We start from the raw sequence: 27,419 nt of genomic DNA, 5'->3' as shown, positions 1-27,419 counted from the left end.
AAGGGCCACTGACTGTGGCCTCGACAGGCCTGCAGAGTCTCGTAGTGGCTCCTGGCCTGGAGACCTGACCCCAAGAACCAGAGACAGGATGGTTGCACAGCATTGTGAATGGACTAAATGCCACTGAACTGTTCACTTTAAAACGGTTAATTTTACGTTGTGTGACTTTCACCTCAATTGAAAAAAAATAAAAAAGACCCACCACCCACTGAGTACCTGTTTTGCACCAAGTACCATGCATATGCCTGGTTTGCATCATCAGACACCCCGGGGCGCTTCTACCCATCTACAGACAAGCTAGCTTGTAGAGGAAGACCACGGACAGGCCTCCTGTTGGTAACAGAGTCGGGATTTAAAACCCTGTGTCCTTGGCTTTGGAGGTAAAGAATATCTCTGGGAGATTTGAGAGGAAACTGGGGGCCTCCAGGAAGAGGGAGCTGGGGGCAGGGGAGGCCGGTAGATTTACTCTCCATTCGATGCCTCTTTGGAGCTTTTTAACCATTTTGAACCGTGTGAATGGTTTCCAAGTCAAAAGATAATAAAAGGGTCAAGAGGGAATATTTATTTACAAAAATCTAAAACAAAACCCTGTATCTATATTGTCGTGTCAAAAACAAGCACTCTGAGGCCAGGCCCCCTGAGTCCCCGTCCCGCTCACCCATCTGGTGGACTCAGCCATGGCTCCCTCCCCGGCCTCGCATGGCTACTCTAACAATTAAGTGACGAAATGGGGCGATGAAGGTGACACTGTTTATATGGTGCCTGGCCCATCTCGGGTGCCCAGAAAGCATCCATTGTCCTCCCCGCTCCCGCTGAATTTGTCCATCTGGGAGCCCCACACACCGGTGTGACCTGTGGTTTCTTGTCCTCAGAGAAAGCTACAGATGGCTCCCTGCAGAGCGAGAACTGGGCACTCAACATGGAGATCTGCGACATCATCAATGAGACCGAGGAAGGGTGAGGATCCCCGGGGAGAGGCGGGACGCCGGCGGGGCGGCCACAACAGCGGGCCTTAAACGTTTCGGAACCACGATCTAGTCTGACTGTCTCATCAAACGGATGAGAAGCCCAGAGATATGGGGTGTGCGGCCCACCCAGCAGCAGCAGTGCAGTCGACTGGCCCTTCCTAGGACGTCACCTGGACGGCATCTTCCTAGGACAAGGCGAGCTGGCAGCTCGTAGAATTAGGAGGAAGCCCCAAGCCCCATCTGCATGCCGCAGGCTAGACTGTGCAGCAGGGACCCCTAGCTTCCCCAGTGAGCAAGAACGGACTTTCGTTTCCTTAAGCTCTGAGGCCAGCAGGGAAGGTTGTGCTCACAGGGAGGGGAGTAAACGTGCAGTGGAACCGAGAGACAGGTCAAGGTTAGCCTTGGCCGAGCATTTCTGGTGCTCGGGTCCCGGCATCCTGCTTGGGGTCAGGCAGCCCCGCCAGAGACGTGGTGTGGGGCAAGCACCGTGGTCCTGGCTCCTGGGCTCTGACCGACATCACTGACCAGCGGTGTGACCTTGGGCAAATCACTTTACCTCTCTGGGTCTTTGTCTCAGAGACAGAGCTCTTCGATCCTTCCAGCAATCCACCCAAGTCCCTCAGGGGAGCAGAGAGGGGATGGATGCAGGATCACTGTCCTTCTCAGGAGAAACCAGGGAAGGGTTGGGAGGGGTGTGATGACCACAGCCAGCAAGAAGCGCCAGATGAGGCCTCTGTTCCAGAAAAACAGGCTCAGCAGTTGGAGCAGGTCTCAGTTCTCTCCCCATCTTTCACTGGGATGGTCCATTTGCCCTGCGAGGGTTCCTCTCACCACGTGGTGCTTTGTGTGTGGAGGGAGCAGACGGGGAGCACCCAGCTCAGAGCCTGAGGAGGCTGTGGGAGTCTGCAGCACATGGTCAAGGCCAATTAGGACTGCACGGGGGCTGCCAGAACCTTCCAGCTCCCCAGCCGTGTGCCATGGGCTTGCCGAGGTGCTGGGAGGGGACATGCCCCCCTGCATCTGGACTCATAAGTGTCGGGGGTGAGAGTGGTGGGCGGGCAGCAGGGCCACCAAGAGAGAAGACTGAGGCAGAAAACCTCACGGAGCCTCTTCTTGAATGTTGGGGCTGAAAGTCACTGCTGTGTCCTTGGAGAAGCAAGTCTCCATCTCCCTTGTAAACGTCGGCAGAACTGGAGTCAGACTTGTTCAGGTGCTATTGTTGAGCACCTCCTGGGTTCCAGGCTCTGCACGAGGCCCAGGGGACCCAGCAGTGAGCAAGGCAGATGTGACCCTTGACCTCACGGAGCTTGTCATCTAAGCTTGAGTCTCTTGTCCACTCCCGCCTTGGGTTGTGTGTGGCCTCCGTGCCACCCACTTTGTGCTGTGCTCCTGGCAGAGTACTAGACACACGGTAGGCCCACAGTAGTGGCACACAGGCCAGAACTTCTGGGTCACTCTGTAAGGAGTGGAAACAAGTCCCTTTAGAGAGCTGACGTGACCACAGGGGAGTGGCCAAGCCAGGAACAGAAGCTACCTTCCCCTGAGATGGAGCCCGGAGGGCGAGGGGCTGCCCCAGGGCATTGAGTTGAAAAGCACCCTCACACTTCAGGAGCAGGGTCCCACCCCGTCAGGGGCCGTGGCCCTTCACCCCTCGTGTCATCTCCGTCACAGCCACCCCCACGCAGGTCTCTTCCAGAAAGCCTTGCCTGCCGCCTTCATTCCTGTCGGGGGGCCCATGTCATGTCAGGGTTCCCGGGTCTGTCGACTTGCCCTTGATGGATTTGGCACTGACAGTCTGACAGATGCCCAGGAGACAGCAGGACAGGCCCTCCCCGGCCTAAGAAGTGTTGCTTGAGCTCCTATAGCGTGCTGGGCTCTGGGGAGGCAAAGTGTCAGAGGAGGACGCCATTCCTGGCCTCTAGAGAGCATCCTCTAGCCAGGCAGTCCCGGGGTCAGTGCACCCAGGAGATGGAGGACTGGGAAAGCGCCATGGGCGAAGCGGATTTTAGCTGGGCTTCTACCCGGTAGATGTGGAAGTTGGGGGGGCCACGAAGACTCCTAGGCTGGGACAGTCCGGGCAACGTGGGTTTCCCCTGTACAGGGCTGAGCGGCAAGGGTGCAGGCAGCAGGCCTGGGGCGTCAGTGGAGTTACCGATGGGGCGGGGAGAACAGGCTGCCGCTGGCTTCTCCGCGTGACCACGCGGCCTCCCCAGCCCCTCCCTCCACCTTCCCCCAACGCTCGGCGGCCTCCTTTCATCTCCTCCCTGCCCGCCTGCCCAGGCCCTGGTCCAGGCTCCTGCCTCCACGAACCGCGTGCCCTGCGCCCCGCAGCTGGCTGCATCCCATCCTTCACGCTCAGCTGTGGTGCCACCTCCTGGGAGAAGACTTCCCTGACCTCCAGCACCCACCCACCCGCCCACACTCACACACTCACACTCACTCTTACCTCGGGACCTGCTTGCTTCCCTCCCTTATGTGGGTCTCCCTGGAACATGTGATCCCTGAAGCAAGGCCGAGGGGTCTTATTCACCAGTGCGTCCCAGCACCCAGCCTGGTGTAGGCACATCTGGTGCCTGATAAGGCCTGGGTGGAAACGGGTGAGTAGAGGAGCTGGCCAGGATGGGGCACAAGGACTCTGTGCCTGCAGCTTATGGGTGCTTAACCTTCACTACTGCAATAAAGCCCCAGGGGCACGGTGGGCATGCGGATTCCCTGAGAGCTTGCTTCAGGGGGTCTAGGGTCAGGTCTGGGGTTCCGCATGTTTAACAAGCACTCACACCTCCCCACTAAGGGATTCTGGTGCAGGGTGTCCAGAGACTGACTGCACACTGAGAATCCCTGCCAAGCAGTCGTCATCTACTGAGGATTTTGGTGGGACAGGAAGATTCTGATGTGATTAGAACCTGGGCACACAAAACAGGGTGGGACCGAGGGAGACGGGTAAATAAGAGCCGTTCCCGTCTTCCAGTGCCTCCCGATCTTAGGCGCGCAGCCTCCTCTGTGGGATAAGCAGGTTCCGTGCCTCAGCCCGTCCTTCCTCTTGTCCTTCTTCCCAGCCCCAAAGATGCCTTCCGAGCAGTGAAGAAGAGAATCGTGGGGAATAAGAACTTCCACGAGGTGATGTTGGCTCTCACGGTGAGTGCCCCGTCCCTCCATCCACGGCGGGACCACAGTCCTCTGGGGGCCCAGCAGGACTCCCAGCCACCCTGGGGCTACTCTTTCAAGGGCTGTGGTCAGCCTTCAAGGCACTGTCCTGTCTACACGGCTGGCCAACGAGGAGTGGCAAGAGAGGCTATTTGGAAAAGTTCCCTCTAACCTACCGATGCAGGGAGCAGACACACTGAGGCCCACATCCCTCAAGGGCCCGTCATGGGACGCGTGGGCAGAGGACCTGCTGGTGACACAGAAGCTCAGTGCACCCAGGCCTCTGGGGGGCGGTACCCAAGTTGGGTTCCAGTTGGCACTTGGCCTAATTGGCCCTGAAAAATGAACATAAAGCAAAGGCCAGAGGCTGAGGACAGTCCTTGCTCACAGCAGGGCGGGGCAGGCAGGAGTTGGCAGCCTGGCAGTCAGGGTGGGCTTGGCTGGGGGGTGGGGGCGCGAGCACTCTGTCTCCGCCTCCCCCGTGGCAGCGCTTACATCTGGATCCGTCTGCTCAACTGAAGATCAGAGGCAGCTCCTGCCCGGGAATAGAGAGACAGGAGCGGGGACAGGAGCGGGGAGGGGAGTTGGGCGCCTTTGTCGCAGGCCGCGAAGTCACCATTTGATTGAAAGTCCTCTGGTTTACACCTGGAGAGCCACCTCCCCTCAAGACTGTGTTCATCTCAGAGACGGCCTCGGGACAGGGTTCTGTGGGCACCAGAGCCACTCAGCCAGGGGCCTCCAGCCAGCGCGCGGCCCTCTGCCCGCCCAAGTCCCCCTGCCCACCCCAGCCAACCAGCTGCCAAATCTGGTGTGATCCCCGCTCCTCTGTGTTCTGGGTCTCACTTCAGGGAGGTGCATCCTCTGCTGGGCCTCCCCAGTGGGACATGGGTGGGGTGTGAGGGTGGGGACCCGGGCGCTCCCGCTCCTCTGCTGGGTGCTCACGGGCACCGCACGGCCTCCAGGTCTTGGAAACCTGCGTCAAGAACTGCGGGCACCGCTTCCACGTGCTGGTGGCCAGCCAGGACTTCGTGGAGGGCGTGCTGGTGAGGACCATCCTGCCCAAGAACAACCCGCCCACCATCGTGCACGACAAGGTGCTCACCCTCATCCAGGTGAGCGCGGGCGGCCGGGGGCGGGCCGGGAGGAAGGTGCCCCCGCCACTGCTACTCTCTCGTCTGTTCTCTTGGGTCCGTCTTGCTCCTCTGCTGACGGGACCTCTAAGCCGGGGGGTCGGGGGTAACCTTGTTGGCTGAGGGCCTTGCTGTGGAGCGGGCTGTCCAGGTGATGCCACCAAAGGACCAGCGAGTCCAGGAGGGAATTTCTGCTCCCTGGGGGCTGGCAGGCAGGCTCACAGGGGAGCCGGTGAGCAGTGGTTACCGGCCGTGTCCCCTTGTCCCCTCTCAGTCCTGGGCTGACGCGTTCCGCAGCTCCCCCGACTTGACAGGTGTGGTCGCTGTCTACGAGGACCTGCGGAGAAAGGGCCTGGAGTTCCCCATGACCGACCTGGACATGCTGTCCCCCATCCACACGCCCCAGAGGGTGAGGAACGGCGGGCAGGGGCGGCGGGAGTCACCCCCAGAGCGGGTGCTGTTTCCTGGTGGCCCCGACCTGCCAGCCTCACGGATTCAGCTTGTTGCCTTCTAGACCGTGTTCAACTCAGAGACACCGTCAGGACAGAATTCTTCTGTGGGCACTGATACCAGTCATCAAGGGGACTCCGGCCAGCACACCACCCCGCTGCCCACCTTGGCCCTACTCCCCAGCGACACACCCATAACGCCAACCGCTGAGCAGGTAAACAAGCCTGGGCCGTAGCCACACAGGTCAGGACGTGGGCCTCCCCCTCCCCACAAGTCAGGGCAGGCCCCTGTCAGTGTGGAAATTACTCTGCCTAGTCCTCAGGGCAGCCCCACAGGGCATGTGTCATCCTTCCTGTTGGGAGATGAGGCTCAGAGAGATCAGTTCACTTGCCCAGAGCCCACAGTTCAGCAGAGACGGAGCTGGGATTCAAGCGCAAATCTGACTCCAGGCAGGCTCTGTCCTGCACCTGGGCCCTTCTCCAAACTGTGCCCTCTGTGGAGCCCTGCGGGCAGCTCCAGGGAGAGGAAGCACCCAGCAAGCAGCCCTTCGGCCGCAGCAGCTCCACTTCCTTGCTGGGGTTTGCTCAGGGTCTCACGTAAGATTTCATTTCGACAGAGGTTCTTGCTAAAAACGCTTCTAAAACATCTGTATAGAAAAAAATTTAAACCCTTGCCTTGCACCATGATGCTTCCCACCAAGCCCCAAGAAGAAGGTTTGAGGCGTAGTGTAAGATCCTGGAGGCCGGGCCTAGGCCTCGTTTTCGTGCCTTCCTCAGACCCGGCCGCCTGTCCCTCAGCCCCTCCCTCCTGCCAGTGAGGCCAGCGCCCTGCACATTGGCGCCGAGCAGTTTGTGGCGGCCTTAGCTGCCGCCCTACGAGGGACGTCCACAGCCATGACCGGCTTTCCTGGGTGCGCGGTCATTTTAGTCGTGGATGACGGGGTTGCTCGAGGCCTGCACACTGGGGGTGCCCATTTTTGAGGTGTTTTACAAACTTCTACGGTATCGTTTGGTCTTAACAAACAAATAAACTTACCAACAGCCTTTCATACCCAAACCTATTCAAAGAGAAACCTCTGTACTTATAGCAAGTTAAGAAATCAACCCCCAGAGTTACAAATAACATTACTAGAAAAGTTTTCCTAACAGGCCCAATAATTAAAAGTGCATAAAAGTGGTAAAGTCACCCCGTGATCAAAAACTGATCTAACCTGGTTATAATTTTAACCAATTTGCCTGAAGTCTGGCACCTGTGTGGATTAAGACTCTGATGATGTCCAGTGGAAGAAGGTTCTCGCTAAACAAGACCAAGCAGTCTGTTTAATTTCAGAGTCCCCTTCTGTCTCCTGGGACACGTTAAGGCTTTCAGGAGCACTGATGTAACTCCCAGACTCCTTGTAATTAGGTCCCATCTGACCTGGACACGCTGGGTTTGTGATCAGTTGTTTTTCCCTTGCTTCTGCCAGGAGCGTTTGTTAAACAGGCCAAATGTACCAAACGTTTTACGGGTCTGGAAGCTGCTGGCAAACCGTAGTGGGCCTGTGTCTGCACTCCCACTTCTTCATCTGTAAGGGTTGGACAGTGATACCTTCCTCATGAGACTATGGTCAAGGTTAAGTGGCAACACACATTAAGTGCTTGGGCCTTAGAGGTGATCAAAATGGTAGCTGCCCTCACAGGCAGGCGCCGTGAATTTATATGGTGACACTGATTCTGAAATCAGCTGGTTCAGCCAACTGAGAATGCACCAGCATTTCCCAAAATGTAGGCTGCTCAATCCTAGACCCGTGAGGTAGCCCACGATCAAAGGGTTCATCAACCAGATCAGGTTTGGGAACGTCCACACTGATCCCTTCCTGGACATTCACAGTGTCCACGTTGTCCATGAGGACAGGAAACGCCCCGCAGAGCCCGCCGCATGAGACGCCACACCTGAGTGCAGAGACTGTGCGACTCGATTTACAGCTGTTCCCCAAGCCAAGACTGGGACCCCCTGATCATTGAAAACCTGCTCACGTCCCTTTAACGAGTGCTCAGTCCCAGCTTCATACTCAGGGTGGGGGGCGGCACTGGGTCTCATCCTTGGAAGAGTCTGGGGCACCAAAGTGGACCAGGAGCAAGACAGAACCGGGTCCTCCTAGGAGGGAGGCCTCCCTCCTCTCCCCTCAGGGGAACCCCCCGCTCCAGGGCCTTGTTAGGCGCCAAGCACCCAGGAGATGCCAGAGCCCTCCAGCCATACTCAGGGCCGCCTCTGCCCTCAGCTTCTTTCCTCCTGGCCTCTCCCTGCACTGGGCGCCTTGTAACAGTTGCTAACATCTCTGTAAGGGGGTCAGCAGGGGTGAGGGCAAGCCTACCGTGGGCCTCTTGGCGCAGGGCTGTGGCCCGGGACCCTAGAGAGGGTGCCAGCAGGTCGGGCTGGTAGTGTCAGGCTGTGTCCCAGGAGTGGCAGAGGCTCCAGACCCCGGCCTCTCTCAGCGGGGCTAACCGTGTGTTCCAGATCGGGAAGCTGCGCAGTGAGCTGGAGATGGTGAGTGGGAACGTGAGGGTGATGTCGGAGATGCTGACGGAGCTTGTGCCCACCCAGGCGGAGCCGGCAGACCTGGAGCTGCTACAGGTGAGCAGCAGTCGCCCGGTTCAGCCTCCCGGCCCCGCCACCGCCACGGTGCTTTCCATGGCGGACTCTGAGCCCCTTGGTCACAATGGGAGATGATAAAGCCAGGGACTTTGGGCTCCATCAGATAGGAACTCGGGGCTCTACCACTTGGTGGTTTGAACAGAATAGCCCCTCTTGTCTCAGTTTCCTCATCGGTAAGTTTGCTTTTGTGGTACAGGTTTGACCTGAGTATTAAATAAGGCTTTGCATGTAAAACACCCTCCCTGTGCCTGGTTCCAAATAGCTCCCCATCAGTGGTCTTGAGGAAAACCTGGAAGGTCCACCTTTCAGAATATGAAACTTAGCAGGCAGGCCTGAGCTGGGATCTGCAGGCTGGGGCTCCCGTATGTCACGTGATATCCCCAGGGTGCCACCCCCAGCTGGGGCCCCACTTGAGTGAGGGGGTTGTGTGTGGGGAAAGGCACCCTCCCCACAGAGGTCAGTCCTAGACACGCCAAGAAAGCTAGGGACCCCCGAGGCCCAGGAATCAACCTGAACCTGTGAGGGGACAGAGGGCTTGGCATGATCACCTCATTTTGTGTCATTCCTGCTGGGCCTCACATTCCTGGAGGGCGAGGCTGGGTTGTGCTCATCTCTCTGGCCCTGGGCCCGACCAAGCTGACACAGTGTTCTTGCTCCGGTGTCCTTACCTTATGGTGGGAGCAGGGGGCAGGGTTGAGGGGAGTGAAGTCAGAGTCTCACAGTTGAGTGAACACACGAATGTGAAGAATAAATGACAGGGCTTCCCTGGTGGCGCAGTGGATAGGAGTCTGCCTGCCAATGAAGGGGACACGGGTTCAATCCCTGGTCCAGGAAGATCCCACATGCCGCGGAGCAGCTAGGCCTGTGCGCCACAACTACTGAGCCTGTGCTCTAGAGCCCAAGTGCCACAACTGCTGAAGCCCACGTGCTTTAGAGCCTGTGTTCCGCAACAAGAGAAGGCCCCGCTCGCCGCAACTAGAGAAAGCCCTCGTGCAGCAACGAAGACCCAACACAGCCAAAAATAAAATTTTTTTTTTTTTTTTAAAAAAGAATAAATGACAGAAGCTTGAGTGAGTTGGGAAGCGGCAGGATTGCTGTAGCGCAGTTAATTTTGGGTGTCCCAAGCCAAGGCCTTGCAGGTAGGAGCGATTGTGGGGACTCAGAAGGCTGGCTGGCAGGCAGGGGTGACACGGGGACAGCTGATGCACACTGAGCATGTCCTGTGTGCCAGGCTCTGATGTGGACACGTGATATACATTCACTCACTTAATTCTCCCCCTCCCCCCCATGAGGTAGGTACTCTTGTTATCCTCACATCCCAGGTCAGCAAACTGAGGCAAAGGGAGGTCATGGGATGCCCCCAGGGTCACAGGGCTGGTCAGCAGCAGAGCTGGGGTATGAACCCAGGACCCTGGCTCCACCAGCTGCTCTTCTGCTCTTAAGAGGGGCAGGAAAGGAAGTAGGGACAAAGCTGCGGTGTGCTTGGTCATGGGGGGAGGAGAGGGGAGGCCCGCAGGATGTTGGAAGTCCCCTGGGCCTGCCCTGCCCCAGCTCAGGCAAGAGAGGAAATCCCGGGAGAGGGTCTGGCCTGGGGGGAGGCGAGGGCAGCAGGGTCTGAAAAGAACCAAAATCAGTGGTCTTCATGGTGCCAGGAGAAAAGTGCTGGCGCATGGCCACAGTCAGCAGTGCCCGACCATCTGTTGGGACCTCAGGACCGTGACCCGGGCCCCTGTCCACCTGATGGCAGGCACCTGAGGACGGAAGCACTCAGTCCTACAAATGAAAAGCCTGTAAATGCTTCGGCTTCTATTTTTTTTTCTTTTTCCCAAACAAGTTTAAATACATAACACTAACTGATTAAAAGTCAGTTGGCGACGTGGTGACTAAATGCAATGTGGGAACAGAAAAAAAGGACGTTAGTGGAAAAACTGGTAAAACCTGAATAAAGTCTGTAGTTAGTTAACAGCATTGTACCCACATTAATGTCATAGTTTTGACAAATGCCAAACTAAGGAGAGGCTGGGTGAAGAACCCCTGGGCTCTTATCTTGGCAACTTTTCTGTAAATTTAAAATTATTCCAAAATAAAAAGCATTAAAAAAGAAATTAGAGGGCTTCCCTGGTGGCTCAGTGGTTGAGAGTCCGCCTGCCGATGCAGGGGACACGGGTTTGTGCCCCGGTCCGGGAAGATCCCACATGCCGCGGAGCGGCTGGGCCCGTGGGCCATGCCCGTGAGCCTGCGCATCCGGAGGCTGTGCTCTGCAGCAGGCGAGGCCCATGTACCGCAAAAAAAAAAAAAAAAAAAAAAAAAGAGTAATGAGGCAGACATTCAGAGTTGGGATAATAGTTGGATCATCCAGTTTATTTTTTATGCTTTGGTCACAAAAAACCTCAGTGCAGGGGCTTCCCTGGTGGCACAGTGGTTGGGAGTCCGCCTGCCGATGCAGGGGACACGGGTTCGTGCCCCGGTCCGGGAGGATCCCACATGCCGCGGAGCGGCTGGGCCCGTGAGCCATGGCCGCTGAGCCTGCGCGTCCGGAGCCTGTGCTCCGCAACGGGAGAGGCCACAACAGTGAGAGGCCCGCGTACCGCAAAAAAAAAAAAAAAAACCTCAGTGCACCCAGAGAAGTGGCAGGTGTTCCACCAGCCACCTCACAGTCTTGATTTTTCCGCGATGCAGAGGTGAGGGCAGGAGCTTCACCCTGAGGGCCGCACAGCCAGGTTAAACCCATAGCACAGCCCCCATGTTGGTCGTCTCCTGTGTGCTAAACACTTAGAAATGAGACGCCAGTGCTTGTCCGTAGAACCCCAAAAGCTGTTCTGTGCAACCTGAAGTCCAGTCTGGAAACCTCTCCGCCTCCAAGGTGCGCCCAGGGCCGGGTGTCCGGTAGAGACGGCCTCGCTCCGGGTCCAGCAGCCGTGGTTGTCTCACTTCCTCCCCTGGCAGGAGCTCAACCGGACATGCCGAGCCATGCAGCAGCGGGTCCTGGAGCTCATCCCCCGTGTCGCCAATGAGCAGCTGACGGAGGAGCTACTCATCGTCAACGACAACCTCAACAACGTCTTCCTGCGCCACGAACGGTAGCCCCGCTGTGTGCCCCGCCCCGGGCCAGCCGCCCCACCTTCTTCCTTCCCTTCTCCCCTGTTCACACCCTCTGACTTCTCATGTCCCTCTCAAACACCAGGTCAGCCGCCCAGCACACATGCCCTCAGCTGTCTTCGTCCAGCGTAGGCAGGAGCGCCCGCCCTTCACCCCACACCTCCTTTCCTGCCGCCTGCGTCCCTGCATCCAGGATCACAGCTTAAGCTTTCTAACTTAAGCAGAAAAAGAAGTCATTAGGAGAACAGCCTTTATTGAATGGATAGCTTTCAGAATCCAAAGAAGAATAAAAGTCAGGCCTCCCAGTGGGGCAGGAAGGACAGATGCCAGGGCAGTTCAGGGGCTCCGGGGCAGAAACTCCTGGACCATGACCCCAGGGTGTCATCATGAATACATGGGTTCCAAACGCTTGCCCACCTTGTACCATTCTGTCCAAGAGTCAGCTCCCCACGAGAAACTGATTAGCTCAGCGTCCTTGTGGGATGCAGGTGTGGGAGGGAACAGGCCCCCTTGACCACAGTCCCGCCGGGATCACAGGAAAGGGGGGGAGCAGCTCCCGAGGAGCACCTAGCTGCAGTTACAAAGGCAGGGAGAGGTGCTGGGCCTGCAGAACTGATGTCCCCCACGCTTCCTCTGAATCTGTAAAGCGGAGCTCATGGTTCCTTGTAGATAACTGAGGGCCCGTGCGGTTATGCCTGTAAAGCACTCGGGGGTCAGGCTGTCTGGCACAGGGTACCACTTATGCCAGCCGCCTCCAGCCCCTGGTTCATGTCGTGTTTTTAATCCATCAGCAAACACTTGCTGAGTGATTCTGGATCAGGTGAGGGGGGCGGGGCCGTGGCAGGCCACGGCTGCCAGGCCTCTCCTGCTCGCTGACCTGGTGGGACTAGGAGCCCCTGCCATTTGCAGTGCGGGCCGTGAGGTGGCCCAAGGGCCCCGATCTAGGGGGTGACTGGGACCCCTCTGACACCTATTCATCAGACCTTACGTTTGTTGGGTGGTTCGCTTGATCCTCACACCGGGGAGGCAGGTTCCACTGTCACCCGCTTATTAATAGACAGGAGACTGAAGTTCAGAAGTGAGGTGATTTACCCAAGGTCACACAGTGAGGGACAGTGAGGGACAGGGTCAGGTCAGGAACAGATCTCAGACCGAAGTCCTCAGTCTGCCCACCAGCCCCTTGACCTGTCTAGGGCGGTTTTAAGTGGCTCCATAAAGCAGTGTAAGAGGTGTGTCTTCCTTACACCGCTTTAGAGACACACACGCACACACGCAAATGCAAATGTATGTTACCGAACAAGTTCCAAAAAACAGTACTTACCTTTGCTGCGTGCGTGCACCCCCGTTTCCTTTTCTGCTTTAGTCTATTCCTGTTGTTTATTTAATGCTAATGGTGACTAAGGTGACCAGATAATTGATAATCTAATCGGGACACTTGCAAGTGAAAAACAGGCCCTGCTAATACTTCCCTGGGGCAGCAGGCATAAACTGGATCTGTCCGGGTAAACCAGGCCGTGTCATCACCCTGTCTGTGACCCACTCTGTTGGTTTTGAGACCTGCGGTGGGAAAAGCTCTGGCCTGGCTGTGCTAAGGGGCCACCCAGTCCTTCTCTTTGACTCAGGTCTTTTCTGTCTCGTAGGTTTGAACGCTTCCGAACAGGCCAGACCGCCAAGGTAAGAGGCTGCTTCTCCGTGATAATGGGAAGAAGGAGGGCTGGGCCCACTTCCCTCCCCAGGTATCCTGGTTGGGATGCGCCTTCTCAGCCAGAATCTCCAACAGGGCCCCTTCTCAGTTTTTATGTCATTGTGCCATTAGGGTAGGTAATGTTCTGCCCCCAGCTGATGCCCCAGGGTCTTCTGAGCCTCCCAGGCCTCCAGCTGAGCTAGACAGGCCAAGGGGAGGGAGAAAGACTCCCTGACTCCCAATCACTGCTGCAGGGACGGGGTGTGTGTGGGTGGGGGGGTATCGCTGGTGACAGATCCTCAGGCAAAGAATGAAGGCGCCAGTGCTTCAGCACAGAAGGGAATGAGGCTGCAGGTCAGGTTGGGAGGGTGACGGTGGCCTCTCCCCTGCCCCCAGGCCCCAAGCGAGGCCGAGGTGGCCGCTGACCTGATCGACATGGGCCCTGACCCTGCAGCCACCAGCAGCCTCTCGTCCCAGCTGGCGGGAATGAGTAAGTGCAGCGTGCGGGTTTCTGGGCTGAGGGTACCTTACATACTGCGGACAGCCCTGCAGCTCTGGCGGTGCCGTCCCATTACACAGTTGCAGCTGGAGTGCCAAGAGCAGAATCTCGGCCCAGACCCCTCCTCGCCAGGGTCCAGTGCTGAATCTTCCTGCAAGGCTGAGCAGCCAGGACAAAACACAGGGGACCCTCCCTTGCAGTCTCACAACTCCTGAGCCCCCTCAGATCTCAGAAATCCCACTGTTGTGTGATTTCCCATCAACCCCGTGGATTCCCCCTGGCCTGAATCATCTGGTGAACCTGGGCACGTCACTTGGACATCCTGGGCCCTTTTCCTCCTCTGTAACAGGGGCAGGAATGGGCCCTGCTCACAGGTCATCGTGAGGCCTGGATAAGCTTCTGCACAGAGCGGGCTTAGACCAGGGCCAGGCCCAGAGTGCACTCCTGGTAAGCGTTAGCCATTGCCACCGTCGTCACCATGATTAGCGTTATTGGCTGCCTGCTTCACGCCAAGCCCTTGGAAGTAATTGAGAGAGAGGAAGTGACTTGCCCCTGGCCCCTCAGCCAGCAGGTGGCCTGCTCCATCCGTACGCACCCCGACCCCACCACCACTCCAGGCCACGCTGCTTCTCTAGAACCGACCTGGGCCTGGCAGGGAGCAGCTCAGCCACGGCTCAGTGTCCAAGGACAGCCAGGCAGACCCTTCACGTGGCCTCTTTGTCCCCACAGACCTGGACTCCAGCAGCGTGAGGGCTGGCCTGCAGTCTCTGGAGACCTCTGGCCGCCTGGAAGATGAGTTTGACATGTTTGCGCTGACACGGGGCAGCTCGCTGGCTGACCAACGCAAAGAGTGAGTGGCCGGGCCCCGCCCTGGGCCCCTGCAGTTTGGGTCGCCCCCTATCAGGGGAGGGCCTCTCTCCAGGTCCCTGAGCCCAGTTTGTTGGTGGGCACACCAGCCCCTGCCTGCACCCCCTCAGGATAGCAGAGTTCTTTCCCCCGAGCCAATCCTGCGAGGCCCGGGGAACCCTGTGCCCTACAGGCAGCGATGGATGGGGGGAGGGATGCCCGTAGGTTGATGACCAGCTAGGTGCCAGGATCCTACATGATCCGCTCAGATGAGGAAACCGAGACGCTGGGGTCATTTGCCCCAGGTCAGGCAGCTAACGTTTGGAGGCACTAGGTTGGGAACCCAGGGCCGTCTGGTTCCAAAGCACAGTGCCTCCAGCCCAGCCCTGCTCTCCACTGCACTGTAGGCTGTGTACCAAGCCCTCGGGGGCTGGTCCAGTCATTTCTGCTGTTCCGTAGCCAGCCAGAGAAGTCCTGCTACCCCACCCAAGTCTGCCTGCTCTGCACTGGAGCTGGGCTTCTGTCCTTCTCTGGGACTGTCCATGTCCATCAGGGAGATGCTTTCAGCAGCCGAGGCAGGCGGCCGAGCGTCCACCAGGGCCAGCTTCCCGGGACCGGCTCCGTACAGGCTGGAAGTAGTTTGCTTGAGGTTGTTGTCAGCCCTTTGCTTATAGCCCCAGGGCAACCAGGATGTACAGCCAAGGAAAGCTCTGGATTAAGGGACCTTCCCAGCGGACTCCCGAGCTCCCTAGTGGTTATTCTGGTGTCTTGGGGGACTGTTGATGGGCCTCCAGAGGGCCCAGGGATCCCCTCTCCACCCTGGCCAATCCAGGTGGAACTTGACAGGCTGCTCGCAGCCCTGCCCACTAGCCTAACCAGCCCTGCGCTGTGAGCCGCACCTCTAGGCTGGGGGAGAGCCTGTACTCCCAAGCCCAGGTGCTCCAGGATCAGTGGCTTACGGTCATCTTGGAGTTAGGGGCACACTGAGGCTGCTGTGTTGCTGCAGGCTAGTGAGTCTGGTGGGACTTGCAGCCTGGAGGGCAGCCTACCTGAGAGCCCCAACCCGGCTGAGGTTTGCTGCTGCACCGTCACTCCTCTGGGGAGCGGGGTCCTGAAGAACAGAGAAAAGCACACCCCGAGCTTGCCCCCTGGGGCCCGCAGTCTCACGGGGGGAGTGACCTGCATGCGGACCGCTGCTGTGCAGTGCCGCGTGCCGTCCTGGAGGGGCGTACCCAGCACTGTGGACTCGGAGGAGGTGCGTGCAGCCCTGCAGAGGGCACTCAGGACTGGACCACGCAGTGGGGAGGTCAAGGCGGCCACTTCAGGCCATGGAACAGTACGTGCAAAGGGTCAGAGACAGGGGAGAATGTGAGACGCCAGGGCCAGGGAAGACGTACTGCGAGGGCAGCACGTACCGTCTCAGGTCATGGGTCCTCCTGCAGGCCCTCCCTGGGGAGGGGTTTCCACCCCAGCAGAAAGCGCCCTGCGGGATGGGAGTGTGCCCGAGCCTCCTCTTTGCTTTGCCAGCCTCCCTGGCCGTCCCTCTCTGATGCATCAGCTGGGTCTTCTCGTCCTGGTCACCTGGCTGGCCTTTGGACTGCCCACCTTGCCCTGTACCCTGGGGTTCTTGAACCCTCCAAGACCTCTTCTGCCCACCGAGTGTCTGCCCTATGCCTCCCTCTGGCCTGTGCCGACCACAGCTGGCACAATCACGGCCTCACCAGCTGACCAGGCTCTTCCACTCAGGATGCCAAGTAGAGCCATGGGGACATCTGGGTGAGCAGAGTTAGGGTCGCCTTAGCCAGGTTTGGCCAGAAGCAAGGGTGCTCTCTTTTTTTTTAATAAATTTATTTATTTTTATTTTTGGCTGCGTTGGGTCTTTGTTGCTGCATGCAGGCTAAGTGGCGAGCGGGGTTCGTTGCGGTGCCCAGGCTTCTCATTGCGGTGGTTTCTCTTGTTGCGGAGCACGGGCTCTAGGCGCGTGGCCTTCAGTAGTTGTGGCACTCAGGCTCAGTAGTTGTGGCTCGCGGGCTTAGTCGCTCTGTGGCATGTGGGATCTTCCCGGACCAGGGCTCGAACCTGTGTCCCCTGATTGGCAGGCGGATTCTTAACTGCTGCGCCACCAGGGGAGCCCAAGGGTGCTCTCTTTCTCAACGTCTTCCACGCTCACTTGCTCCCCAGTGCCGCTGTGTCTCCTTCAGGCACTGACAAGTGTCACCCCAAGTGGCCCCAGGTCCAGCCCCTGCCCCCCAGCCTCACCGAGACCACCTGAGGGGTGGCCCTCCTCCCTCCTGTGCCGGGCACAGGGCCAGCAGTTCCGTGTGGGCCCCACCGCTGCAGGCACGGCCCCCAGGGATGGCCAGGATTTGGCCTTGGGGGCTGTATGAGAGCAGGAGAGAGACGGAAAAGCCGAGGTGGTGGGGAGTAATTAGGAAGGAGCACATGGTTCTTTTGAATGAAGGGCATCGTCGTTTTCTGTACATTCCTGGGGCTGGACATGCCTCATCCCTGCCTTTCCCCACAGCGCACCCACTGTATCTTAGGTGCACGGCCACTTCCACGCCAGCGTCAGCGGGCCTCCCCGGGTCAGGATGCGCTGCTCAGCCTTCGGCATCTCCTCCTCCTCGCCAGCTCTTGTTGCCCCAGTTAGCCAGGGGTGCTAAGCTGCCCTCCAGAAGGGCTGGGCGCCCCGCCCGCCGCCCGGCCTTCGGCTTGGCCGCAGCCCACTTGCATGGGCGCCAGTCGTTGGGGGTTGAGGGGCGGTGAGCTCGCTGATGAGCGTGCTCTCCCGGCTGCCTCCAGGTCCTGTGGGAGTAGCAGATGGCTGCTCTTCAGAGAGGCTGCCTGAGAATTTGGGGCTTTTACTCAAGAGGCCTGTTTAAGTGCCAGTCTACCCAGTCCCCAGGAGGGCAGGTTGGCGTTACGAGAGTCACACGTGCTATGGTCTCGGCTCCTGAAGCCTCGAGCTGGACCAGCCCTGGCTCCAGCAGAGGGTGAGATGCTCACCAACCCGCCCCACCTGGAAGAAGAGCCCTCATCTCTATCCGTACCGGCTTTCCCGTTGAGGCTAGAATTCCGTGCCCTCATCTGTGCCTCAGTGACTGACCCGGTCTCACCTCCTCTCCGCCAGCAGCTCAGGGCGAGGATACCTGCTCTTTCCCAGTGCCGGGGCTGAGTCCCCAAAGCCTCCCCTGGACGTCCCCTCTGTAGCAGTCAGAGAGACACCCAGCCCCCTCGTTAGCACAGGTTTTCCTCCCACTCCTGGTTTATTCTCTCGCTCCCCTGCAACCTCACCTCAGACACCGCAGGCACCTCCTTCCCCGTCCTCCTCTGCCCGGAAGCTGTGGTATCAGCTCCGATTTCCTCCCAGTACCTGCCGGCCGGCCTCCCCCAGAGGACATTCAGAATCCTCTCCCGCAGTCTGCACGTTTGTTTTCAGCTGCAGAATGGGATCCCCCTTCAAATGCAGCCTTGCACAGAACCGTGATTTCTGAAATTATGCAATGGGAGCAGCTCGGAAAAGGGTCTAGATGCAAATTCTCTATGGCTGTGGGGTCAGTGACGCTATTTCTCATCCAGATCTGGTCACAGGAGGTTGGTGGTCTTGGTCTTTGGCCCCCAACACCTTCCCTCCCCTCTCCAGCCTTGCTCTGCCTGTCATGCAGGTCACACGTCTGATCCCGGTTCCCAAAGGCAGGAAATGAGACCCCTCCTACCATCCTCAGGCAGGCCTGCAGAGTTGGCACACTTCCTGAGGTCTGAGCCGCCCGTGCCCAGGCACGTCCCAAGTCCACACAGGTTGTGAATCCAGCTCATCCCCACTCAGCCGCCTCTGTCCTCACGTCAGCTGGCATGCCTGGTAAGGCAAGGGCGGCACGTAATGGCCACGGTGGCCTCTGTGTTTCAGGGTAAAATACGAAGCCCCTCAAGCAACAGATGGCCTGGCTGGAGCCCTGGATGCCCGGCAACAGAGCACCGGAGCGGTAAGCAGAGGGGCCCTGCCGCCACCCTGGGGCCTGTCCAGAAGGAGGGCCAGGGGATGCTTGCCCAGCGATGCCCACGGTGGTTTATAATAGGCAGCCTGAGAGGGCAGATGGGAGCTGAGTCAGTATTCGGCCTCACTGCCCCTCCAGAGACCTGTTATCTGCAGGAGTGTGGACAGAGGTGGACGGGAGAACAGACCCTAAGACCACAGGGCGGCACCCAAGGGTGCCATTTTTGTTGCATTTAACTTCTGGGCTGTGTGGAGTGGCAGCCACATGCCCGAGCAGGCGCTGTGGGCGACCCCTCCCCCTCGCAAGGGCTCCAAGTACAGTTCTCGCACCTTTGAATTTGTTTCTGGGTGCCTGTAGGGAAGAGAGAATCTCTGTCCCAGTAAGTGGGCCAAGTAGCTCCTTGGGAGGTTGTTAGAAAGTGCAGGACCTGGGAGCTGGAGATGCAGGGGCAGTGAACAGCGTGGCAGAGGAGAGGGTTGGTGACAGCGTAGGGCTTCAGAGGCCGAGGTGGGACTGGGTGCTTGGAGCCCGAGGGGCAACTGGGAGGACTGGGTTTATGCCACGTGAGGTGGGAGCCCTGAGCAGTCTTGAGCAGAGGGGAACGTTTATCTGGCTTCCGTTTTAGAAGGACCCAGCCTGGAAGCTGGGAGAGCGGTCAGGAGGCCGTGGAAGCTGCCCAGTCTTCTGGAGTGGGGTGCGGGGCAGGGGGTGCAGGAGGGATCCCCAGCGACTCCCCAGAGACGTCCCCAGCATCCCGGGAGTCATTCCCAAGTCAGACAGGGCAAGACCTGGAACACTGTGGAGGTGGGACCAGCAAGGACTCAGATGCCTCCTGTGCGTTGTGGACCTGCTGCCTCGCAGAGCGCGTTCACGCCCCGGTCTCAGAGCCTCCCACCATTTTTCTTTGTAAGCAGTCATTTGTTGAGCCTGTGCCCTGTGCTAAGCACTCTGCGACCCCAGCTTACTGAATGAGTCATCACACAAACCCTTAAGGTATCCCCTTTTACAGATGAGGGGTTCATTACAGAGGGGGGTTAAGTGAGACCACAGATGTCACATCCTTAGCCCAGTGCCTGGCACGCAGTGAAGCTTTTAACCTTTCCATCACTGCAGTGTGGTTTTTCCCACTCACAGAGGAGAACACCACGGCTTAGAATTGAGGTCATTTGCCCATGATCTCACAGCTGTTGGTCTGTCCAGCTTGGAAGCCAGTGCTGGTAACGAGAACCCCAGACGGCCTGTGGAGCTCTGAAGAGCAGAGGTGCTCCCCTGCTGCTCAGCCTTCCTTTCCCAGGGGCCATCATTCTGGCTCCAGGACTCCATATGAATCAGGACACTCAGGAAGCCCTTCCCTCCCACGCCACCTGACCTCCCATGGGCGGAGGCTGACCGAGTAGCCCGGCTGTGCTGACCGTTGCAGCCCAGGACGGGTGTCACTTGCCCAGGGGCACACGGCAACAAGGGCATGAGGAGCACTAGATGCAGGTCTCCTGACTGCTGCCCCACCCGGCAGGCGGCCACGGGGCAGAAACACGCACACACCACTGCCTGCAGAAAAGCAGGCGCTGGCTAAGTTCTGCTCGTTCATCTCTGACAACTTGGGAGATTTAAGTGACTTCCACCCAAATCAGGGTGTGACTTCCTTAAAACCAGGTCATGAACATCTGCTCCGAGGTGCTTACGTCTGGCTGGGGGGTAAGGCTTTCTCCCTCTCGGTTGTCAGAACATGATCCCAGGCAGCAATGTACAGAATGGAATCAAGTGCCGACTCTGTGGGCAGCCAGTGGCTGCCCCCCGGGGTTAGTGAGGCCTGGGAGGTGGGGATGCTGGATGGCATGTGACAGGCCCCGGGCTGGGTCTGTCCAGGCGGGGAAGGCAGTCACAGGGTGATGGGCTGGGAGCCAGGACCCGAGGCTTCCTCCACCGTCGGTCTGCTCTGGGGCCCTACAGATCTCCTCTTTGCCCGTCAGTAAACATGAGGGGACCGGGTAGAGCAGTGCTCCTAACCCTGGGTGCCCATCAGAATCCCCTGAGAACCAGTGAGGGGCTAATGGCTGCCTACTCCACCATCCCAGGATTGCTCAGCTCCCCACCCACAGGGACCCTTGGGGTGAAGAGTAGGGGAGAAGCTTTGCCCTGCCCGTCCAGGACTCCGGAGTCCCCACAGGGAAACGCCCTCTGCTGCTTGCTGTCCCCTTTTACCGCCCACCAGCCCGGCACAAGCATGGGCACGCGTGCACGCACATGCGCGCACAGAGGCTCCTGAGGCGGTAGCAGGCCCCTGCTGGAGGAGGCCCCCAGCACACCGGTGGCCCTGGCCCTGGCCTTCCCGCCACCCTCAGCATGACCCTCTCTCACCCAGATGGGAGGCGGCAGTGAGAAGAGCCTCAGTGACTGGATGGTGAGACCAGGCACGGAGAGGAGGGGCCGGGCACACTCGCAGGCGGGGGCCCCCCAGAACCAGTGGAGAGCAGGGTGGGCAGCCAAGGGCCTACCGGTGCCCACCCAGCACGGTCCGGCTCCCTCTGCTCTCGCTTCCATGGCCCCTCGGTGCTGCCTTGGAAGCAAGGCCCGGGCAGCCCCTGTGGCAGCCAGGAGGCGACCGGGGCTCTCCTGGGCTTGGGCCGAGTGCCTGCAGAGGGGGCTGAGGCGGGCAGCCCAGAGAAGTCACTGCTGCCGCTGCTGGGAAGTCAGCTCCTGCCTCTTCTCTGGGTGCTCCTGCTGCCCCCTGGGGCCCTCGGTGCTGAGGACGGGGCTTGGGGACTGACCTGGCTTTGGTTGGAGAAAGACTCGCTCTCCCTCTGTTTCCCAAAGTCGCTCAGTGGTAAGCGCGTTTCCCCGAGCGCCTACGCTGTGCCGGGCGCTGTGCTGAGCTCTTTAGCTCCCTCGTCTCGTTTACTCCTCACAGCGATCTGGGCCTGGACGGTAGGTACTGTCACCCTCTCTAACGATGAGCGAAGTGAGGGGCAGAGAAGCTGAGTAACCTGCGCCGAGTCGCAGGGGTTCGGCCAGCGTCTGGTCTCTCTGATCCCAGAGTCTGTGCCCCTAACCTCCAGCTGGATTCTCCCGCTGTAGACGCATTTCGCGTGGGAAGCCCCCGGGCCCCAGCCCTGCCCCAGTCCAGCCCTCAGCCCCCCGCCTCTGTGCAGGAGCCTGTGTGGTGGAGCCACAGTGCCATGTCCCCGTGCATAGCCGCAGCCCCTCGGGATGCACCGGCCTGGCCTCGTCTGGTGGTCTCGACCCCTCCCTCTGTCCCGGCCCACCTCTGCCCCCTTCCACCACGAACGCTGAGTCTGCGGAGGTGTAGGGGGACGGCCTGCAGTCGTGCCCCCTGCCTCAGCCTTGCTGGCTGGCCGCTCCCTGGGCTGTGAATATTCTTGTGTCAGATGCCCCTGAGCACCTGTGCTTGGTCCCGGCCCTGGGCCTGCGCACCAAGCCCGCACCCTTGGCCCGTAGGAGCCGGGGGTCCGTTCTCTCCTCGTGGCCCTGCTCCAGCTGTCAGGAGCCCTTCCCCATCCCCTGCTCAGCCTGCTGGCCCCGCCTCCCCCTTGCCCACAGCCTGGCACAGCGGGCAGAACTTGGGGTCCCAGGCAGCTGGGCAGGAGCCATCGAGCCATCCTGGAGGGACTGCCGGGGACGGGGACGCAGGGCAGGTCCGACTGGCCCCATCGCATGAGGGAGGAGTCCCAGGGGTGGGCAACTGCCCCAGGACGCGGCCGGTGGGCCCCAGACCGGCGAGGCGCACTGCCCTCACCCGCTGCCCTTCCCTCCAGATCCCCGTCACCCAGGCCTGCCTTATGGAAGACATCGAGCAGTGGCTGTCCACGGACGTGGTAAGTCCAGCCCCCTCCTCGCCCACCTGACCCGGGGCTCCCGTTTTCTCATGAGGAGGTGACGGGGGGGGGCGGTCCCTTTAGAGGAGGGCCCGGCCCCGCACCCCTCGCAGCCTCTGGGGCCTTCCCTCCCCCGAGCCTGCTGCCGATCGAGGTTCCCACTGTGGGCAGGACAGGTGGGCCGAGGGCAGCCGGGACCATGGGAGCACTGAGCTCGGCAGCCCCCTCGTGCGGGTCGGGAGGCTGATAGACAGCTGCGAGGGGTGCCACGCCAACGGTGGGGGGCGGCAGTCTCCAGAGCCCCCACCCCAATTCTTGGCACCAAGGATCAAGTGCCTGGGCACTTCCAGGCCCAGAGGCCGCCTTCTGCAAGTGGCCAAGAACATGTTTCTGCCCGAGGTCAGGAGAAGGTCCATCCGTTTCATCTGGTGGGTGAAGGCTTATCCGCTCCCCAGCCCCCAGCGCGAGCACGTGTAGCCTCAGGCTTGGGTGTCAGCCTTTCCACCATGGGGCGAGTCTGCCCACCCCTCTAGACACTGGAAGGAAGGGACTAGCGATTGTCAGGGGCCCACCGGGCACCCTACCCTGCGCCTGGCCCTCTGCAAGTACTCCTCTGTTATAGCTTCCCGACAACCCTGTGAGTGCCACCAAGCAGAAAAGCGAGACTCAGAGAAGTCCAGTGGCTCGGGCCAAGGCCTGGGGCTCAGGAAGGGGTGGGGCCGAGGTCTGGACCCCTCGGGGTCAGGCTGCGCCCCAGCCCGCTCCGCAGTGCCCGCAGCTAACCTCACCTTCTGCTTTCACAGGGGAACCATGCGGAGGAGCCCAAGGGCGTCACCAGTGAAGGTAGTAGACCTTGGCTCTGCCCACCCCTGCCCCGCTCCAGCCTCCGAGCCCACCCGCAGCCTCCCTCTCGTTCCTCCAGAATTTGACAAGTTCCTGGAAGAACGAGCCAAAGTGGCCGACCGTTTGCCCAACGTCTCCAGCCCCTCCGCCGAGGGGCCCCCGGGTCCCCCGCCTGGCAGTGCCCCTCGAAAGAAGACCCAGGAGAAGGATGACGACGTGCTGTTTGCCTTATGAGTGTGGGGTCTGGCACCCTGCAGCCCGAGCCCCCGCTGCTCCCACACCCCGCGCGGGGACCTGTCTCTCCTTCAGCGTTACGGCTGCTTTGGGGGGGCTTGTTACGTATGCCCTTCTCTCCCCCTTGAGGTTGGGGCCGCGCTGCCTGGGGGTGTGGGGGGCAGCCGGATGAATTGGGGGAACAGGTCAGTTGCGCTTCGGAACCCTGGACACCCTGCCTCCCCTCCCACCCCAACTGACCACTGTGACTTTGCTGAGAACCCGGAGGCCCTGGGACAGACAAGGCCGGCTGCTTGGTTGCCCCAGCGTGAGTCCCCCTTACCCCTCCCTGGACCCATGCCCAGAGGAGCCCTCTTCCGAGCCCACACTGACAGTCGAGGCCTGGCCGTGAGCTGGAGACAGCAGCAGTTTCTGTCGCAGCCTCAGGTCCATTCCGCAGGCCCTGCCTTGGAGCCCGAAGGCTTTGGCCAGCTGTCGAGGACAGGGCGTGTGGCCTCTGCTGAGCGCACGCTGTCCAGATATGAAGCTGCACGTGGTGGGGGGAGCCCTCACCAGGCCCAGGCCGCCAGGGGAGGCTTCCAGGGATGCCTGGGGCACCTGTGGCCCCCACGAACTCCACTTCCTTGCCCTCCGGCCTTCCTCTGTTCCTCCCACGCAGGGCTCCACCAGGCACTGGGCCTCGGCACCTGTTGGTTGATCCTCTTGTCCTGGGAGAGGTGCCTTTTGTATCCCCAATTAAAGGTAGAAAAGCATCCTGCTAGCAGTGTTCAGTCTCCAGGAGGAGGTGACTTCTTGGCCTCACCAGAGGCAGGGACTCCGCTGGGCTGGGCTGGGCTGGGGGCCGCCCGTGAGATGGGCATCTGCAGGCGGGGCAGGTGCAGCAGCAGGCCTGGGCACCCAGCCGCGGCTCACACCGGCACAGGCTCCAGCCACGCGTGGCCTGCCAGGCGGCCCCGTTGCTCTCCACGAGTGACGCGTCTGCAGCCTCAGCACCTCCCGCTGCCATCCGCGCTCAGGCCAGCTCCTGCCCAGCAGCAGCAGCACTGTGGTCACAGAGATGGAGCAGGTGTGGGGATGGGGGGGCAGTGGGCCTGCAGGGAGGATACGGCCGTCCCGTCTGAGGCCTAGGTGCCAGGCGCCGTACCAGGCTACACGTGGGCTCGTGGAATCGTCTCGACAACCCTGGGCGGAGCAGAGTTGCATCTTGTTTTACAGAGCCTGAGTCTGTGACTCGGTGGGTCATGTGAGCCACCCCAGGTGCAGCTGTTTATCAGGTGCTGGGCACTTCCTCACGCATCAGTGCGTTGTCCCCATTTCTCAGATGACAACACTGAGGCTCAGTGTGGATGCCTGGGCACACGGGTCAGGCGCGGTGTCAGTTCTTATCTCCATGGCAGTTCAGCCACCCCAGGTCTCGGGGTGCCAGCTTTTCTGGTCTGGGATCTTCACACCAGGCTCCCCAGGAGTCACTGCTTGAGGCACATTGGTGCCCCCTGGCCCAGCACTCGGTGGTGGGAGGGAAGGGGGCTGGAACAGTTGATCTGCCTGAAAGGTCAGCCCATGAAGGACAGCAGAAATCTGAATGCTTGGGTCCAGGGGACCTGGGAAGCTGGAGTGGGGCTCACCTGGGTCTCTGAGCAGCCCCCAGCTCCCATCAGCAGCGGGTGGGCTGTACGTGCGTTCTGAGGCGTGGCCTAGAGCCGTTCACACAGGAGACCAGGCTCAGCCAGCCCTCCAGGTGGAGCTGGGGCAAGGGAGGCAGCTGGGAGGCGGGTACAACGGGATGGGACGGGAGGCTTGTCCATCCCCTAAGCAGGGAGGAGGGACCTTATCGTCTAGGCCGAGATTCAGAGCTTTGCAGAGGAGCCAGCCTGGAAGAAAGGCTGCTGAACGTGACATCTGACCCATTTCCCCAACCTAAACCACCTTTTTTTCCTCTCCCCGCCACCCCTGCCCAAGGGGAGCAGCCATATCACTGTCCCCTGGGTAGCCAGCCATCGGCCTGGTCGGACAGCTTTTCAGGATATGGAGGCGTCCTGGGCCCTCACCCGTCAGTCATAACAAGCTCAGCTGGTCCAAACTCAAGGTTACCGCCTACATCCTGCGTAAGTTAGCTGTGTCCACCCAGGTAAGGGGAAGGCAGTGGTTTTAACGAGGTATTAAGCATCTCCTGGACATGGTCCAGCTTTGCCTAGTTACTCAGCAGTGACGCCTGTGCCGAGGTGGTGGAGCCTTGCCAGCCCTGCCCAGGCTGCTGGGACTCAAAATTGGGAAGAAGCCCAACTTGGTGTACCGTGCTGTCACACGGCCACCAGCACCCCCGCCGCCTTCCGCTTTAGGTCACGCAGAGGCGGCTGAGTGCTGGGGACCGCGGCCCGGCTCCCCAGTCTGCTTTATCTAGCTGGCCCGGCCGCCTCCTCCCTTCAGCACTCATGACAGCAGGTCGCTTCCAGAGGCCCCTTCCCCGGCCGCTTCTGGCCGCTTCTGGCCGACGGCCAGCCACCACACACCAGACCACCAGCGTCTGGAGCCGGAGCCGAAATCTGTGCTTGACTCTACATAGCCTGTGAAGGTCCCTAAAGCACCTGGCTTTGGCGACAATCTTTTTCCCAATGTGCACCTGTATCGTGAGGCTGGCAGCACCTGGGTCAGACGAGAGGACTGTGGGGATACTCGGCGTGTTGCCCACCCCCACCGCTGGCTAGGCTGGACGGCCACCACTCGCGCTCACACATGCGCGGTGGGGCGCGCCGGGCTGCCTGCTCGCACGGCCATTCCAGCCATCTGTCCTGGGACCTGACCCCAGCTCCCCCAGGTCCTCCCCTCCATCCCCACCACATGCCTGCTGTGGGCCCTACCTGGCCTGGGCCTTTCCATGCCTCACAACGGTCCTGTGGGGTTGATGGTTTTGACCACTGCTTACAAGTGGGAAACTGAGGCCGGGGCACGCCAGGACCAGTCACACCCTAAGTAAGGGAAAAGCGGGACCTGTTCCTCTTGGCACCGTTGCCTCTCCCTTCTGCCTGCCCCTCCTCCAGGTGAGCGACGGCGAGCCAGGGAACCCTCAGTCGGTGGCTCCAGGGGCTCGTGGCCTGTGAATGGCTAAAGTTGCCGAGTGACCTGTTCTTCGCTGCGTGTGGGTAGGAGCGCCGGCTGCGCACCAGGCATGGTTCTAGGTGCTGAGAATACAGAGGTGAATGGGCCTGGTGAATGGGTCACGTGGAGGGAAGGGGGCAATATAGACAGGTGCAAGTTGCAAACGTGCCACCTTCTCTGAAATGAAGGAAAGGGAGACTAATGCCAAGTGACAGGGGCTAGGAGGCCGGGGAGGGCCCCTGACCAGGACCCAAAGCTAGTGAGGTGAGGCCTGCCCAAAGAGCCCTGCCGTGAAGGTGTCCAGGCTTCCCCGGAGGGCGCAGCTCTGGACGGCCCCACCTTGAGGACCCCTCCAGAGAGAAGGCATCTGGGGCTGGGCTGGGCTGGGCGAGGGAGCCCCGGCAGGAGCCACCGGTGCTGGCCAGGCTGGGTTTCCTGGCACCAGGCAGTGTCTGAGGCCACAGGTCCTGGGCCAATCACAGCAGCGGGAAGTCATGCGGCCCCACGTAGAAGAGGACCAGCTGCAGGCGGGAGCCTTGGGCTGCGGCCCCCGCGTCAGGATTAACCAGGCACCAGTGGCTCCTGCAGGGCCCTCTGCCTCGGAAATGGCATCTGGCCAGGGGTGTAGCGAGGTTGAGTGGAGGCAGGCAGGTGGGTAGGGAGGGGCCACCTGGGAGGCAGTCCCTGGAGCCTGGAGGAAGCTCTGACCAGAGCTACCTAGAAGCCCCTTAGCAGGGCCTCCACCCTCTTTGCACCCTCCCGGCTTCCCTGACCACCACCACCACCACCACCACCCCGCCCAGACCCAAGCCTGGGCCTGGACGCTGACCCCACCCCCCAATCCCAGTGTCAACATCCAGCCTCTCCAGTTGTCATACAACAGCAAATCATGATGCTACCCTTCTGAGCTGTGTGACCTTAGGCAAATTACTTAACCTCTCTGTGCCTCAACTTTCTCACTTGT

The 27,419-nt window shown here is 60.1% G+C and overlaps 1 protein-coding gene across 1 annotated transcript in view; it reads left to right on the top strand.

The window, feature by feature from the left end:
- The window catches only part of TOM1 (target of myb1 membrane trafficking protein), a 46,167-nt gene extending 22,052 nt beyond the window's left edge, over positions 1 to 24,115 (top strand). Inside the window, exons 2-15 of the mRNA XM_032645949.1 lie at positions 873 to 957; positions 4,025 to 4,103; positions 5,075 to 5,224; positions 5,517 to 5,651; positions 5,757 to 5,906; positions 8,189 to 8,305; positions 11,273 to 11,406; positions 13,066 to 13,099; positions 13,506 to 13,599; positions 14,338 to 14,458; positions 18,362 to 18,437; positions 22,223 to 22,282; positions 23,086 to 23,125; positions 23,205 to 24,115. Of these exons, the coding sequence (XP_032501840.1) occupies positions 873 to 957; positions 4,025 to 4,103; positions 5,075 to 5,224; positions 5,517 to 5,651; positions 5,757 to 5,906; positions 8,189 to 8,305; positions 11,273 to 11,406; positions 13,066 to 13,099; positions 13,506 to 13,599; positions 14,338 to 14,458; positions 18,362 to 18,437; positions 22,223 to 22,282; positions 23,086 to 23,125; positions 23,205 to 23,359 (1,430 nt within the window). The 3' untranslated portion in view covers positions 23,360 to 24,115. The remainder of the gene's footprint in view (positions 1 to 872; positions 958 to 4,024; positions 4,104 to 5,074; positions 5,225 to 5,516; positions 5,652 to 5,756; positions 5,907 to 8,188; positions 8,306 to 11,272; positions 11,407 to 13,065; positions 13,100 to 13,505; positions 13,600 to 14,337; positions 14,459 to 18,361; positions 18,438 to 22,222; positions 22,283 to 23,085; positions 23,126 to 23,204) is intronic.
- Positions 24,116 to 27,419: the final 3,304 nt, after the last annotated feature.

The sequence above is a fragment of the Phocoena sinus genome, chromosome 10 (assembly GCF_008692025.1).
Source record: "Phocoena sinus isolate mPhoSin1 chromosome 10, mPhoSin1.pri, whole genome shotgun sequence".
Taxonomy (NCBI): Eukaryota; Metazoa; Chordata; class Mammalia; order Artiodactyla; family Phocoenidae; genus Phocoena; species Phocoena sinus.
Note: the sequence above shows the minus strand (reverse complement) of the source record. Positions and strands in the feature narration are given on the sequence as shown.